This window comes from Pristiophorus japonicus, chromosome 3 (genome assembly GCF_044704955.1).
Source record: "Pristiophorus japonicus isolate sPriJap1 chromosome 3, sPriJap1.hap1, whole genome shotgun sequence".
In the NCBI taxonomy this organism is placed as follows: domain Eukaryota; kingdom Metazoa; phylum Chordata; class Chondrichthyes; family Pristiophoridae; genus Pristiophorus; species Pristiophorus japonicus.
Window position 1 is genome coordinate 242,786,434 of NC_091979.1, and position 17,292 is coordinate 242,803,725.

The 17,292-nt window shown below is 44.0% G+C and overlaps 1 protein-coding gene across 5 annotated transcripts in view; it reads right to left on the reverse strand.

Annotated features, from left to right (window-relative positions):
- Window positions 1-17,049, reverse strand: part of LOC139260198 (metal transporter CNNM2-like) — a 214,723-nt gene extending 197,674 nt beyond the window's left edge. For all 5 annotated transcript variants that reach the window (XM_070876476.1, XM_070876475.1, XM_070876474.1 and 2 more), the window contains exon 1: window positions 15,322-17,049. In XM_070876476.1, the coding sequence (XP_070732577.1) occupies window positions 15,322-16,762 (1,441 nt within the window). In that variant the 5' untranslated portion in view covers window positions 16,763-17,049. The remainder of the gene's footprint in view (window positions 1-15,321) is intronic.
- Window positions 17,050-17,292: the final 243 nt, after the last annotated feature.

Consider the following 17,292-nt stretch of genomic DNA (forward strand, 5'->3'; position numbering starts at 1 on the left):
TGTGAATTGCAATTTCTAAGATACTCTATTCTAAACGAGTTGCTCCAAAAAAATAGGAGCAACTCAGGCCGAAACTTGACCCCCATCATCATAGGAAGTCCCTCAGAATTGAGGAAGACTTGCTCCCACTCCTGAAGTGAGTTCTTTGGTGGCTGAACAGTCCAATATGAGAGCCACAAACTTACAGGTGGGACAGATAGCCATTGAGGGAAGGGGTGGGAGGGACAGGTTTGCTGTACGCTCTTTCCGCTGCCTGCGCTGGATTTCTGCATGCTCTCGGCGTTGAGACTCGATGTGCTCAGCGTCCTCCCGGATGCACTTTCTCCACTTAGGGCGGTCTTTGGCCAGGGACTCCCAGGTGTCAGTGGAGATGTCGCACTTTATCAGGAAGGCTTTGAGCGTGTCCTTGTAACGTTTCCGCTGCCCACCTTTGGCTCGTTTGCCGTGAAGGAGCTCCGCATAAAGCACTTGCTTTGGGAGTCTCGTGTCTGGCATGCGAACTATGTGGCCTGCCCAGCAAAGTTGATCAAGTGTGGTCAGTGCTTAAATGCTGAGGATGTTAGCCTGGACAAGGACGCTAATGTTGGTGCACCTGTACTCCCAGGGGTTTTGTAGGATCGCAGAGACATTGTTGGTGATATATCTCCAGCGACGAGGTGTCGACTGTACATGGTCCATGCCTCAGCCATACAGGAGGACGGGTATTACTATAGCCCTGTAGACCATGAGCTTGGTGGTAGATTTGAGGGCCTGGTCTTCGAACACACTTTTCCTCAGATGGCTGAAGGCTGCACTGGCGCACTGGAGGCGGTGTTGAATCTCATCAATGTTTGCTTTTGTTTATAAGAGGCTCCCGAGGTATGGGAAATGGTCCACGTTGTCGAGGACCACGCTGTGGATTTTGATAACTGTGGGGGGGGGGGGGGGGACAGTGCTGTGCGGCGAGGACAGGCTGATGGAGGACCTTTGTCTTACGGATGTTTATCCTAAGGCCCATGCTTTCATACGCCTCAGTAAATGCATCTGCGCACTGTAGCTCAACGACAGAGGTTGGAGGCGGCGAAAATACAAGAGCTTCCTACTGGTTCTGTCGTTTAGTTCCACTCCACCAGGAAGCTTGTTGACTGTGAGGTGGAGCATGACAGCGAGGAAGATGGAGAAGAGGGTTGGAGCGATGACGCAGCCCTGTTTGACCCCGGTCCGGATGTGGATTGGATCTGTAATGGATCAGTTGGTAAGGATCACGACCTGCATGTCGTCGTGGAGCAGGCGAAGGATGTTGACAAACTTTTGGGGGCATCCGAAACGGGAGGAGGACGCTCCATGGACCCTCACGGTTGACCGTGTCAACGGACTTTGGAAGGTCGAAGGCGGCCATGTACAAGGGCTGGCGCTGCTCCCTGCTTTTTTCCTGCAGTTGTCTCGTTGCAAGGATCATGTCCGTTGTGCCCCGTAGGGGACGATATCCGCACTGTGACTCCGGAGGAGCTCCTCGGCCACAGGGAGAAGACGGTTGAGGAGGACTCTAGCGACAACTTTCCCAGTGGCTGATAGCAGGGAGATTCCCCTGTAATTGCCGCAGTCGGACTTGTCCCCTTTTTAAAAAATGGTCACGATCACTGCATCTCAGATCTCCCGGCACGCTCTCCTCCCTCCAGATGAGAGAGACGAGGTCATGTATCCACGCCAACCGCTCCTCTCCGTCATACTTTAGCGCCTCAGCAGGGATTCCATCTGCTCCCGTAGCCTTGTTGTTCTTGAGCTGCCTTATGGCTTTTCCTACCTCGTGCAATGTTGGGGTTTCACGGAGGTGGTGGTGGGTCGCATGCTGTGGGGTGGAGTCGAGAACACTCGAGTCAAATGTAGAGTCTCGATTAAGGAGATTATCGAAGTGCTCCTTCCAGCAGGCCCTGACTGCCTCGGTGTCCTTAAATGAGTGTTTCCCCTTTCTTGGCCAGCAGTGGGGTGGGGCTTTGGGTGTTTGGACCATAGGTGGCCTTGACCTTGACTAATCTACAAAAACAACTATCTTATAGAACAGATTAATCCATCTCAAATGTTACATTAGCAAATTGCACTCAAGTTTAGCCATAGTAGTCAACTTCCCAATTAAAAAAAAATGGTAATAGGGATTGTGCCAGTAGTGCAGATATTCACAATAGTATATTTGTCTGATTAATTTCCTACATTACAACAATGAATAAATGTCAAATGTAGTTCATTGGCTGTAAAGCACTTTGGGACATCCTGAGGTTGTGAAAGGCGCTATATAAATATGCAAGTTTTGTCTTTTTTTACATTCTTTGTTCCAACGATATTGTATTTTGTTAAAATATTGCATCCCTGTATTGGTTTGGTTTAGTTCTGATTAATTTTATTATTCATTTTATTTTGTGCGAACACTTGTGCAATAGCAACATTTTAAGTGATCAGCCTTGCCTAAGTAGTAGCACTCTTGCCTCCAAGTCAGAAGGTCATAGGTTTAAGCCCCACTCCATACACTTAAGCACACAATCTAGGCTGACATTACAGTGCAGTACTGAGGTGCATTATTAGAAATGCCACCTTTTGAGAGAGGAAGTATTAAGGGGTTTAGCATCTTTGAAAGTGGCTAAAATGTATCCCAGGTTGTTAAGCAAAACGAGAGAGGAAATAGCAGAGGCTCTTACCATCAGTTTCCAATCCTCTCTGGCTCCAGGTGTGGTGCCGGAGGACTGGAGGACTACCAACGTTGTACCATTGTTTAAAAAAGGAGAAAAAGAGATAGAGCGAGTAATTACAGGCCAGTCAGCCTAACCTCGGTGGTGAGAAAATTATTGGAAAAAATTCTGAGGGACAGGATAAATCTTAATTTAGAAAGACACAGATTAATCAAGGACTGTCAACATGAATGTGTTAAGGGAAGGTCGTGTCCGACTAACTTGATTGAATCCTTTGAGGTAGTAACAAAGAGTCGATTAGGGTAGTGCGTTAGATGTAGTCTATATGGATTTTAGCAAGGCTTTTGAGAAGGTCCTACATGGCAGACTGATCATAAAAATCTATGGGATCCAAGGCAAAGTGGCAAGTTGGATCCAAAATTGGCTGAGGCTGGAAGCAAAGGGTAATGGTTGATGGGTGTTTTTCCAGTGGGATTCCACAGGGCTCAGGACTAGGTCCCTTGCTTTTTGCAGTATAGAGCAATGATTTGGACTTGACTGTAGGGGGGTATGATTAAGAAGTTTGCAGATGATATAAAAATTGGCCATGTGGTTGATAATGAAGAAGAAAGCTGTAGACTGAAGGAAGTTATCAATTAACTAGTCAAGTGGGCAGAACAGTGGCAAATGGAATTCAATCTGGAGAAGTGTGAGGTAATGCATTTGGGGAGGACTAACAAAGCAAAGGAATATATAATAAATGGTGGGACACGGAGAAGTACAGAGGAACAAAGGGACCTTGGAGTGCAAATCCTCGAAGGTAGCATAGAGGTAGATAAGATGGTTAAGAAAGCATGAGGTACTTGTATTCAATGCCTCAGCTAATAAAGGCAAGAGAAGGGAGGTTATGCTTGAACTGTATAAAACACTAGTTGGGCCACAGCGAGCGTACTGTGTGCAGTTCTGGTCACCACATTACCGGAAAGATGTAATTGCACTAGAGGGTACAGAGGAAATTTACAAGGATGTTGCCTGGACTGGAGAATTTTAGCTATGAGGAAAGATTGGATAGGCTGGGGTTGTTTTCTTTGGAACAGGAGGATACTGAGGAGACACCAAATTGAGGTGTATAAAATTATGAGGGGCCTAGATAGTAGATAGGAAGGACCTATTCCCCTTAGCAAAGGAGTCAATAACCAAGAAGCATAGAATTTAATTAAGTGGTAGGCGGTTTAGCGGGGATTGGAGGAGAATTCTTTTCACCCAGAGGGTGGGGGTCTGGAACTCACTGCCTGAAAGGGTGGTAGAGGCAGAAACCCTCAGAGCATTTAAAAAGTACTTGGATATGCAAGTGTCATAACCTACAAATCAAGTGCTGGAAAGTGGCTTTAGGCTGGATAGCTCTTTGTCGGCCAGCACAGACAAAATGGGCTGAGTGGCCTCCTTCTGTGCTGTAAATTTCTAAGATTCTTTTGGATGAGATATTAGACCGAGGTCCCATTTGCCTGTTCAGGACATGAGTGATCCCATGGCACAACTTGAATAAAAGCAGGGGCATTTCCCAGTGTCCGAGCCAATATTTATTTCTTATCCAATATAATTTAAACTGATTATCTGTTCATTTATCTCATTGCTGCTTGTGGGATCTTGCTGTGCACACATTATGATGATGTAAGAAAATACAGTAAACAGTGACTTCACTACAAAAAAAGTACTCAAATGGCTGTGAAGCACTTTGGTACATCCAGAGATCATGAAAGGCACTACAGGATATATAAATGCCAGTTATTTATTTCAATTTTCCTGCCTCAGAAAACCAGTTGGACCTCTGGAGCAGCCAACACATTTAAAACACCATCAGTATGTTTTACTATCAGTTTTCAACAATTACAACCAAGATTGTCTCAAACTGACAAATAGATAAATGGGAGAGAGAAATAAAAGCATGTCTGTTTTAAAAGTTAAACCAATCACAATACTGTACCCTGTTTTTCACTCTGAAACCAAAAGGATAGAGCAGTTATATCAATACCCCAACCATAATATAGCTAAAGAACATTGTTAATGCAACTTGCTTAATTATGAAAAAGCAAAGCAAATATATTTAAGTATGGTGGTACTTGGTCATGAACACAATATGTAAATTCATTGTTAGTGTGAGAGACAAATTCAATATTGTGTACAGGTAATCAAGACCATTGCAGGAAACAGTGTTAATTATTAATTAGAAATAGGTGTCAGCATAACAGACAACAGGACTCAAATAATCAGATTACTGAGTATTAAAACAAATTGTGAGTTTAATCAATACACTGAAGAACTTCAAACCAATGAAAAACATTATTTTTATAACTCAATCACAAGAACTACCCTGCTTGAGTTTATTAAATGGTGCTAATTAAATGGCCATCATACAACTCATAGTTTAACCATTTCTGTTAACCAGCATTCAGTAGAGTAAAACTAGTATTTATTGCATCCCTCATGCCCGCTAACATTGCAAAGTTTCCTCTGCTCAGGTAATCTCCATCAAAACCGCCAAACACTCTTCAAAAGACCCCCTTGAGCCCTTTTTTCCCCTTGCTATTTTCCACCGTATCACCAACTTTCCTTTCATCATAGAAGTTCTTCAATGTATTGTCACTTCCCAGATCCGTGCCCATCTCTCCAAGATCTCCCTGTTTGAATCGCTCCCATAGCAGTGAAACCGTTCTCACAAGTGTCACAAATTACATTCTCTATGGCAGTGATCCATTCCTCTCCCCTCGATCTCTTTGACAATTAAACACATCCTCCTCCAACGCCTCGCCTCTCCTCTGCTCTGCTCTCCAGCTTGCCCTCATTTGGTTCTATTCTTACTTATCAGATCATAGCCAAAGCATCTCTACTAAAGCCAACAATGTCCACACCCAAACTGTTATCTCACGAATCCAAGGATTCATCCTTTGCCTCCTCCTCTTTCTACATCCTGCCTTTCTTGACATCCACAGACATGGACTCAGCTTCCATATGTATGCCAATGACTCTCAGCTCTACCTGTCCACCACCTCTTGACACCTCCATTGTCTCTGTGCTGTCAGACTGCTTGTCCGACTCAGGTGTCTCAATTTCTTCCACATAACAATTGGGAAGACCCAAACCATCATCTTCAGACCACACTGCACACTTGCCCCAAACATTAACATCTCCCTAACTGCTGCTTCAGGTTGAACCAGACTGTTCGCAACCAGTGTGTTCTATTTGACCCGGAGATAAGCTTCCAATGCCATAGCCTCTCCATCACTTATACCTAATTCCACCTCTGACATTGCCCACCTCCACCCTGACTTCAGCTGATTGGCTTTTGAAACCCTCATATATGCTTTGTCACCTACAGGCTCAAATATTCCAATGTTTTCCTGGCAGGGCTTCCATTCTCCACTCTCTGCAAAAACTTTAGCCCATCATAAACATTGCTGCTGATGTTCTATCCCACAACACAGCCCTGCATGCCTATCACCCCTATCCTCACTGACTTGCATTAGATGCCAGTCCCCCAAACAGCTCAAATGTAAAATTCTCATCCTGATGTTTAAATCCCTTTTTGGCATCACTCCTCCCATCTCTAACCACTTCTTCCACTACCAGCAACAGCACCACCACCGCGCCCCCCCCCCCCAAAAATAGAACCTCTATTCCTCAGAGTCTGGTCTTTTGTGCATCCCCTTCCCTTCACCCTGCCATTGGCAGCCATACCTTCAGTTGTATAAGGCACATGCTCTGGCATTGCCTCCCTAAACACTTCCATCTCTTCACCTCTTTGATGAGGTTTTTGGTCCCCATTCTCAATGTTTTCTTCGTTGGCACGGTGTCCATTTTTTTCTCGCGCCTCTGTAAAGTGCCTCAGAAAATTTTTCCTATGCTAATAGCACTTCGTAAATGTAAATAGTTGTTCTAAGCAACTATATTAAGACATCTATTATGAATGAAGAGTTAGTACAACTTGCTATCTATGTGTAAAAAAAAAGGCAGCTCAGCCATACTGAGCAGCAAGAATTACATGTTCATCCACCAGTGCCTTTAAAACTGACAAAATTGGGACACAACAACTTAAATTCAACTTTATTAGATTCAGAACTTGAACCCAGTCTACAAGTATCACAATTTCGACTGACCCATTTGGCATGGGCCTCAGTTTTGTTTCTGTACAATATTCTTTTATCCAAATTTTGCTTGCTATCTTTCTGCTGTCTACAATCATGTTACAGAAGTTTGAATATAGAGTTTTGATACCATTATCTTGCAACACCTTTAACTTTTTAAAAAGACTTTTACACTCCAATAATTGGACCAAATTTCTCCACATCTTTCTATTTTTATCTTTCCTTGTTGGGCCATCAATTCACACAACACGTTTACAATCTATTCACAATATCGGTTCCCAATCCTCCTCCTACTTTCTATGTCATATGTCTATATTGTTATCAATAGAATAATAGACAAAGACATTACCTGAAGTAGTTCCAGATCTATTAGAGAGTCGAATTATAATTACTGAGTACCTGTAATGTATTTCTCAAATGTCGATGGTTACAACAAAATTGTGACAGTCAAAAATTGCTTAAATGGAAATGTAGGCTGATTTTTCATCAGTCTGAACATCTTTCGATTAACAATCAAGTAAATATTTAATGTGCCACAGTACTTACAGGAGACATAAAACCAGCATTTTTTTTTGTGGACCAGCTACATCTTGAAACTTAAATATTAAAAAATAATTACTTTCCCTGTCAGTAGAGGGCTTTAAATAAATTATTGGAAGTTTGACAAAAACAAAAACAAAACACAGCATTTAGTGACAGTGACAAAACTTGTCATTTCTCAACATTCACAAATATGGCCCACATCTTTAACAAATCACACTGGAACACCGATTGGAGTATATTTTACTGAAAAACAAATACCTGACCTGTGACGCTGCTCAAAATATTGGCTATGAAAGCTAGCCAGCAGTTTACTTTTAAGCTATAATTTGAACTACTGGACAATTACCTTTTTATGGAACAAACATAACTCACACACATCTCAGCCCTCTTCATTCTTAATTTTTCACTTGCATTTGTAATGTTTAGAATATCTATTTTAGCCCACATGAAATTGTCTCTGCTCACTTAATCTTCAATTATCAATTTCATCACATCCCACCTATCCCCAGCTTACTACTAACCAATGAAGGAGCTCAGAGCTTCAAAACTCTACCATTATTTCAGCAATTTCATTCGAGGGATGATGGATCTCGAAATTGACCCAACAAATTTTAGTGACATTAACAATCTTTCCTTTGTAAAGGAGAGGAGGAATACAGGGTAAAGGATGTAGTACTGCCAGCCAACTGGGGCAGATCATTCAGCTCACAAGTAAGCATACTTTGTCAGAGCTGGTTCTTTTGTATATTCTATTCAAATCTAAAGTTGAGGGATAGAAGTGCAGGTAAATAGTATTTACATCTGCATCAAGTGTTTTGGTGGTCCGCTGCAGCACAGGCCAGATGCAGAAAAAAACTGCTCCTCTCCAAGGTCAATTTGCCTCAGCAGCAAAGTGAATTTTTCCATTTCCCCCACTAGCCACTACTGCTTCTCTGAGAGGAAACTCCAAATTTGCACTGTACACATACACACACACACACAAAAACTAGAGTGAGTCTACCCAAACTCATTTCATCTAAACTAGATTTGAACTTTAATGCCAAACCTTTTGTGCCAGTCTACTTCATCAGTTTCCCCACGTAAAATTTTCTATCCCAAAGGCTTAAAGAACAAAAGCACTAATACGATGCTAAACTATATAGATCGAGATGGTCCACAGTTTGATTCCCTATCTGACTTGAGCCAGGATGGCAATAGGAACACTAAAATTGGCCTTAGCATCCCTGATCTGCAGTGTGGTGGATTGGGGGGCCATCAAGCTCCTGATCCATGTCCAGTGACTCCTGCTGGCAATTGCATGTGGGGATATCTGGCGAGGACAGAATCAGGCTCGGCTGTGACTCCCATTCCCTTTAATCAAATATTCTGGCAATGCTTATTATCTGACCCATTTGAGTAAAACACCTGTGATTGGGAGAAGAAAACCAGGTATAAATTGTTTTTAAAAAAACAGATTTTCCACTGAAAGAAACATTCAAATGATTGTGGTACAAAGATTGAGTGTTTTCCAAAATCAACATCGAAAAATATTTCCACTGGCTTTATAATGCAATCGTCAGACTATACTTATAATGCTATACTTGATTTTTATGACATCACAAAAAAGACATACGTTCGGAGAAGCACAATAATGACAAATGCAAAGCGGATGAACTATAAGTATGGGTCGTAAAGCTCAAGTTCAAGAGTATTGAGAAAGTGGAGAGGGAACTTCAATAAGGTATATAAAATGGTAATTGGTACAATAAGGTTAACCTAGAATATAATTAGATATAAATTTTAAGTAATGAAAGGTTAATTTAGAATGGCTAATGGAAAGAACTTAATTCAAAGGATGATAAAGGTCAGGAATAATCTGTCAGGCAAGGTAATAGAGATAAAGATATTAGAAACATTCAAAGTGCAGTTAAATGTCAGGCAGTAACAGAGTTAAGGTACTAAAAGAATAAGTTTAATTGGACTAAATAGCCTTTCCTTGACGTTATTACATTTTCTTTCACAAATGGTATAAAGGAGCTATGTAACTCCCAAGGAAGCAAAAAGATTATATTTAATCAGGACAAATGCAATAAAGGACATTAAACAGAGGGTCAGAATTTATAGCGTCAGCATTTTACCGACCAATATCCCGCCCCAATAGCAGCGACAAAAAACTAAGCGAATGGGCTAAGGTTTGGCAGATGGAATACAATGTCGGAAAATGTGAGGTCATCCACCTTGGGGAAAAAAAACAGTAAAAGGGAATATTATTTGAATGGGGAGAAATTACAACATGCTGAGGTGCAGAGGGACCTGGGGGTCCTTGTGCATGAAACTCTTTTTGGGAGTAAACAAAAAACATTAAACCGTGCCCCCACCAATCTGGGGGAAACACCAAACATTTACAGGCCCTTTTATTTTTTTGTGGTATTTTTTGGGGGGTTTTTTTGGGCACAAAAACATATTTTTCTCCAAGTGCCCCCTATAAAAGGGGAGGGGGACACTAAAAGCACCGGCAATTAAAACAAATTAACTTAAAAACATAAAATCAAATTAAAATTTGGTTGCCGGGCGTGATGATGCACTCCAGTCCCTCCGGTGCCCACCTCTCGTCCTTGTGCATGAAACTCTTTTTGGAGTTTATCTGCAAAACAAAACACATTAAACCGTGCCACCCGACCTGGGTGACATCCTTGTGCATGAATCCCAAAACGTTAGTTTGCAGGTGCAGCAGGTAATCAGGAAGGCGAATGGAATGTTGGCCTTCATTGCGAGAGGGATGGAGTACAAAAGCAGGGTGGTCCTGCTGCAACTGTATAGGGTATTGGTGAGGCCGCAACTGGAGTACTGAGTGCAGTTTTGGTCATTTTACTTAAGGATGGATATACTAGCTTTGGAGGGGGTACAGAGACGATTCACTAGGCTGATTCCGGAGATGAGGGGATTACCTTATGATGATAGATTGAGTAGACTGGGTCTTTACTCGTTGGAGTTCAGAAGGATGAGGGGTGATCTTATAGAAACATTTAAAATAATGAAAGGGATAGACAAGATGGAGGCAGAGAGATTGTTTCCACTGGTCGGGGAGCCTAGAACTAGGGGGCACAGCCTCAAAATACGGGGGAACCAATTTAAAACCGAGTCGAGAAGGAATTTCTTCTCCGAGGGTTGTGAATCTGTGGAATTCTCTGCCCAGGGAAGCAGTTGAGGCTAGCTCATTGAATGTATTCAAATCACAGATAGATAGATTTTTAACCAATAAGGGAATTAAGGGTTATGGGGAGCGGGCGGGTAAGTGGAGCTGAGTCCACGGCCAGATCAGCCATGATCTAGTTGAGTGGCAGAGCAAGCTCGAGGAGCTAGATGGCCTACTCCTGTTCCTAATTCTTATGTTCTAAAATCTTAAGTTGGAAGCTAGATTCAGTAGTTCCCGTCATACAAGGGACAGATTTCAGAAGTCATTACTAGACAACTGCATCACTACAACAAACATACTCAACCCAAATACTAAACCCTGGACACAAAGAATTTGCTAAGATAAAATTCCTACTTCTCCTGCTCAAACAATTAGATTATAGGTGTGAACCTTGGCTCAGCGGTAGAACTCTCGCCTCCAAGTCGGCAGGTTGTAGGTTCAAGTCCCACTCCAGAGACTTAAGCACATAATCTAGGGCTAACACTTCAGTACAGTACTGAGGGCATGCTGCACTGTCAAAGATGCCAATTTTTCAATAAAATGTTAAACCGAGACACCGCCTTCCCTCTCTGGTGGATGTAAACGATCCCATGGCACTATTCGAACAAGAGCAGGAGAATTCTCACCAGATCCTGGCCATTATTTCATCCCTCAACCAAGATCTTTAAAAAAAAAATTCTCTGATCATTTATCTCTGTTGTTTGTGGGACCTTGCTATGTGAAAATTGGCTCCAGGGTATCCAACATTACATTGATCGTAAAGCGCCTTGGAACATGCTGGGGTCGTGACTCATGAAAAGGTGTTATACAAATCCAACTCCATATAATGGATCAAAATCCTTTTTTATCCTTCCTCCTCAGGTGAAAACCAATGGCAATGCCTCCACCACAGTCGCCTTCTATCCAGAGGGTAATATAGTAGCATGGATAGAGGATTGGTTAACGAACAGAAAACAGTAGGGTTAAACAGGTCTTTTTCAGGTGGCAGGCTGTAACTAGTGGGGTGCCACAGGGATCAGTGCTGGGGCCTCAGCTATTTACAATCTATATTAATAGTCTGGATGAAGGGACCGAATGTAATGTATCCAAGTTTGTTGACGATAAAAAGCTGGATGGGACAGTAAGCTGTGAGGAGAACAGAGTCTGGAAAGGGATATAGATAGACTAAGTGAGTGGGCAATAGGGTGGCAGGGAAATGTGCAGTTATTCACTTTGGTAGGAAGAATAGAAAAACATATATCTATCTAAATATATATATATATATATATATTAATGGTGAGAAACTTTAAAATGGCGTTTAGAGTTTTGGGTGTCCTCATGTAAGAAATACAGAATGCTAGCATGCAGGTAGAGCAAGCAATAATGAAGGCAAATGGCATGTTAGCCTTTATTGCAAGGGGGGTTGGAGTATAAGACTAAGGAGATCTTGCTACAATTGTACAGGGCCTTGGTGAGACCACACCTGGAGTACTGTGCACAGATTGGGTCTCCTTATCCAAGAAAGGATATACTTGCCTCGGAGGCAGTGCAACAAAGGTTCACTAGATTGATTCCTGGCATGAGAGGGCTGTCCTATGATGGGAGATTGTGTAGAATGGGCCTATACTCTCTGGAGTTTAGAAGAATATACAAGATTCTGAAGGGGATTGACACGGTAGATGCTAAGGGGTTGTTTACCCTGGTTGGAGTGTCTAGAAGCAGAATGCATAGTCTCGGGATAAGGGGTAGGCCATTTAAGAACAGATGAGGAGGAATTTCTTCATTCAGAGGGTTGTGAATCTTTGGAATTCTCTGCTCGAGGGCTATGGATGCTTAATCTTTCAGTATATTCAAGGCTGAGATAGATAGATTTTTGGACTTCAGGGGAATCAAGGGATATGGAGATCGGGCAGGAAAGTGGAGTTTATATCGATGATCAACCATGATCTCATTGAATGGTGGAGCAGGCTCGAGGGGCCGTATAGCCTTACTCCTGCTTCTATTTCTTATATTCTTACGTTCTTAAAACTGGTGATCTGAAGACAGACCCCGTCTCACTGAAGGCATCCCTGGAATATCAGCCCAATTTGCCGCAACTGTGAGCTTCTAGAATTGCACCCTAATTCAGTTCCAGTGAATGTGCTGCAATGAGAGCGGCAAAATTCATCAGTGCCAGTTCATTATTTTTTAGCATTTGGTCAACAAATCCCAAATCGTATAACAGGGTTTTCCAAGTGCAGCACTATTTCCAGGACCCTATTATACTTCCAATATACAGAAACAATTAAGTCAGTGATGCCACAGAAGTAAGCAAAAACATATATATAACAGACAGCCTATGCAGCTTATGGAATCAAGAAGGTGGGCAACCTACCAATGAGCTAGCCCTGGATTAAAAAAAAAAATTATTCATGGGATGTGGGCATCGCTGGCAAAGCCAGCATTTATTGCCCATCATTAATTGCCCTTGAGAAGGTGGTGGTGAGCCCCTATTTCAGAGGGCAGTTAAGAGTCAATTGCTTTGGGACTAGAGTCATAAATAGACCAGACAAAAATGACAGGTTTCCTTCCCTAAAGGACATTATTGAACCAGATGGGCTTTTACGACAATCATTACAGATACTAGCTTTTTAATTCCAGATTTATTTATTAACTGAACTCCTGTCTCCAGATAATTAGCCCAGGCCACTGGATTACTAGTCCAGTAACAGAACCACTATGCTACCATACCTCAGTCAGACCAAGGGGAAGAAAGCATAGAAGTTAGTAATGCCAAAGTACCTCCTACCTCAGCTCACAAGTTGTCACTGCTAAAAGCAAGAAAATCCACAGCTATGCCACGCCCTGTCCCCTTCCATAAAACACTTATGGGTCATAAGCCAGTCAAAGCTGATAAAACATAAACTCCGTCTACAGCTAGAGTAGCACTAGGCCTCCTTCCGAGGATATAGTTTACCTGCCTCTGCTCCCTCCACAAAATCTCCCCATCCCTTATTGGTTTAGAGCCAATAGGCAAGTATGAGGTCCCAACAGCCCAAAGTCAAAACATTACTAGAAACCATAGGTTGCTCAAATTCCATCCGCAACCCCACAGGTGGCCCAAGCAAGAGAAAATCCTAACCCGATTAATGTGTCGTGTAATTCAATCGTACCCACCTGTTAAAGAACCTCAAGGTACATAAGTGTTTACAAGTACTTCAGGATCAATAATATGGTTCAAACCTTCATACTACTCAAAAGAGCTCTTAAAAATATAGATGGAAAGACAAAAAAAGTCACCTGAATCGTAGGGTTGAAGAAGATTAAAGAAATTAAAGCCATTTCAAAGAGATGGGTTAAATTTCACCAATTATACCAGAACATTTATGCAATATCTGTCCAAAGAATGTTGCAAAACCACATTTTTTAAGAACATGAATAAAATTGGTAGCAATTCTTGCAACAAAACTGAGCTTTGGTTCAGTATATCTTAGTACAATACTTACAGTAATGCATTATTTTAATAAAAGATGTAAATAAGTGTCACTCAAAAAGGACGAAACAAGCTGCCTGGGATATATGTTTTTTACATTCTATATGCATATTTTTACACAAGTCAATGTCTCCATTCATTTCAGCAAGGAAGAGAGAGACTGAGATTTCAGATTCTGTTCTCTTTTACTGCTGCATCGACTCATTCCACTGCTCACATCACCAAACACTGGCCGAACATATCTCCAATTCCCATGATCAGAGACATGGCAGATATAAGCCTCAATGCAATGATAATCAGCAACATTTTTAAAATTACATTTTGGACATTTCAGTCACTCCCTACCCAAAAGTACTAAGCATTCTCACATATATTCAGTGTGATGAGAATGGTATTTAAATTTAATTTGCCTTGGACACTTGCACTTTTCCACATAGCACATGGATTACTATCAACAAGAAAAAAAAATTCTGCCAGACACATCCATCATTCATAAATATGTGTGTTACAAATCACAAAAATGTTGAAAGCAAACAAATGCTATATTAAATATATTTGCTAAACCAAGTCTGGTCAGTTTGGCAACAATTTGTAGCAAGAACATTTTTGGCCCAATGAAGTTGAACCAAACTTACACCACGTTCTCACTACACTATACTTATATCTACATGTATTGAATTTTAAAGTAGACATTGTTTCTAAAATGTTGGCAAACCAGTGGCATGTCAGCTGCCGGACTGCAGTCTACAGTTGAGCCCCGATAGCCTTGTCTACAACTTTTTTTTTTGGGGGGGGGGGGGGAACAAATTACTTATAATTACACATTTCTATGACAATCGTCAGATTTTCAAAAAGTTTATAGATGAATTGTGCTGCTCAGCACCCAGAAAATGCCGCTATTTAGCTTCAACAAACAATATAGTTAGTGGGGTTTACAAAAATGTCATAACCTCGTTCTTTTCCTGAGAGGAAAGAAACATTGAAAAAGGACACCATTCTGTAGGAATTATCCTGAACTCTTTTGACGTTCCCGCAAACACGGTCGAAACATAACCTTAGCTCGTGGGAGTAAAATACTAAGGCAGGAGTAAGCTGGCAGCGTTTAGCTGTGCACCAGGAGAAAGGGGGAGTGTCCACAAAACATTTGCAGGTAACAAGCTTGTATAAATATGCAGCTGATGGAACCATTAATATACTGTAACTGGTTTAAGATGTGGTGAAATGTGGCGTTTGCTTCCACATAGTAACTCTAGTATAGGTTGGCAATATAAAGTCAACTGAAAGGTAACTACAAAAACGACGTTTACGAGACTATTTGAATGACGAGACCAACAGAGAAGGAAAAAAAACACATGATCAGCATTATCCCACCTTTTTTAAACTCCTCCAGCATTGCATCCAGCTTGGTGTCGTTAAAAACAAAATGCAAGGGGTGGTTGTAAAATTTGGTGATGGTTTTCAGGGGCGTGCAGTCATCGGGGTCCACAAACGCCAGGTCCTTGACGAACAGCAGGTCGACGATGTTTGAGCGATCGCCCTCGTAGACGGGGATCCGGGTGTATCCGCTCTCCATGATCTCGGACATGGTGTTGAAATCCAAGGTCGCTTCGCAGGTGATCATGAAGCAGTCACGCAGCGGGGTCATCACGTCCTCCACCGTCTTAGTCCGGAGCTCCAGGGCGCCCTGGATGATGTTGAGCTCCTCCTTCACCAGGTCGTTGTACGGGTCGGTGACTCGCAGCATCTCCAGCAGCTTCTCGCGGTTGTACACCGTGCCGATCTCCTGGCCCAGGATGACGTCCAGCAGCCGGCTAACCGGGTACGAGGCGGGGAAGGTGAGCAGCATGAAGAACTTGGTCAGCACGATGGTGTTGGCGCCCACCGCCAGCCCGTGGCGGGAGCAGATGGCCTGCGGCACGATCTCGCCGAAGATGACGATGCCCAGCGTGGAGATGGCCACCGCCACCAGCCCGGAGCCAGCGATGTCGTCCAGCAGGCTGGTCAGCGTGGTGTTAACCAGCACATTGCCCAGCAGCAGCGAGCATAGCAGGTAGTTGCCCTGGCGGCGCACAGGCTCGATGCGCTTGGCGTAGCTCTTCTCCTTGTCGGTGCCGCAGTTCTGCACAATGCGCAGCTCCATGGGGTCGAGCGCCATCAGCCCCAGGTTGAGGCCGCTGAACATGCCCGACAGGCACAGCAGCACCGAGATGAAGATCACCTGCAGCCAGAAGGGCAGCAGGAACTTCCTCTCCTCCACAACCACCACCATGGTGTCCTCGGCGTCGTGGTACAGCCAGTCGGCTTGGCCGCCCGCCGATGGGGCTCCTCCTCCCGCCGCGGCCGTCTCCCGGCCGGCCGTGCACAGGTAGTAGGCTTTGGTCTTCTCCGTCTTGCGCAGCGGCTTGACCTCCATCTCGATCACCCCGCTGCTCCGCCGGTTCACCGCCACGCCAGGCAGCACCACGATGTCGGACGTGCGCAGCCCGCACGGGTCGGCGTCGCCGGGCGCCGTGCGCCGATGCTCGGTGAAGCCGATGCGGCTCCAGGTGGTGTTGTCGATGGCGCGGCCGTACAGCCGCAGCCGCACCCGCGTCCGCTCGCTCACCCGCACCACGCCGCCCCCCATGCCAGTCACGTCGTCCGTGTCCTCCAGCCGCAGGCCGATGATGACCGTGTCGGTGTCGGCGCCTCCGCCTGTCTCCTCTTCAGCCGCCGCCGCACACAGTGACACCAGGCTCCAGAAGCAGCAGCAAGCGCTGAGGGCGGACAGGGTGAGAAAGCCGACACGGCCGCCGCTGCTGCAGGCCGCCATCTTTGTAATGGAAATGGAGACAGTATCTCCCCCTCCTCCTCTCAGGGAAAAAAATCTATAATTATGTTTTTTAACCCCCAAAAAAACAAGAGGGTCACATCCAACAAAAAGTGTCCTTCATGCCTCTCCCTTCGTCTTTTTTCACAGACATAATCGACTACTTTGTTTTAAGGACAATATATGTTTTTTTTTCCCAGTCAGTCACGTAATTTCCAACCCGCTTTCAGTCGGCTCGCGCTCTGACTCGAATCCAGCTGAAATCTCCAGCGCGAGACCCGACCAACCGTTCCCCCCTCGACCCGTCCCGCCCCCATTGCGCCCCGCTCACTCGCCCATTTCGCGCTTGACGGACAAGGCCGGCTAACCAACCGCGAGAAGAGGTGGGGAAGAACCGAACCAATCGCAATGGTGTGTAGGAGGGGCGGTCCCTGGACAGCAGGGTCAATCAGCAGCCACACACGTGGGGTCGGGGTCGGGGTCCCGGTCCCGGTCCCGGTCCCCGCCCCCCTCCCAAGTCGCCGCTTGCTGAC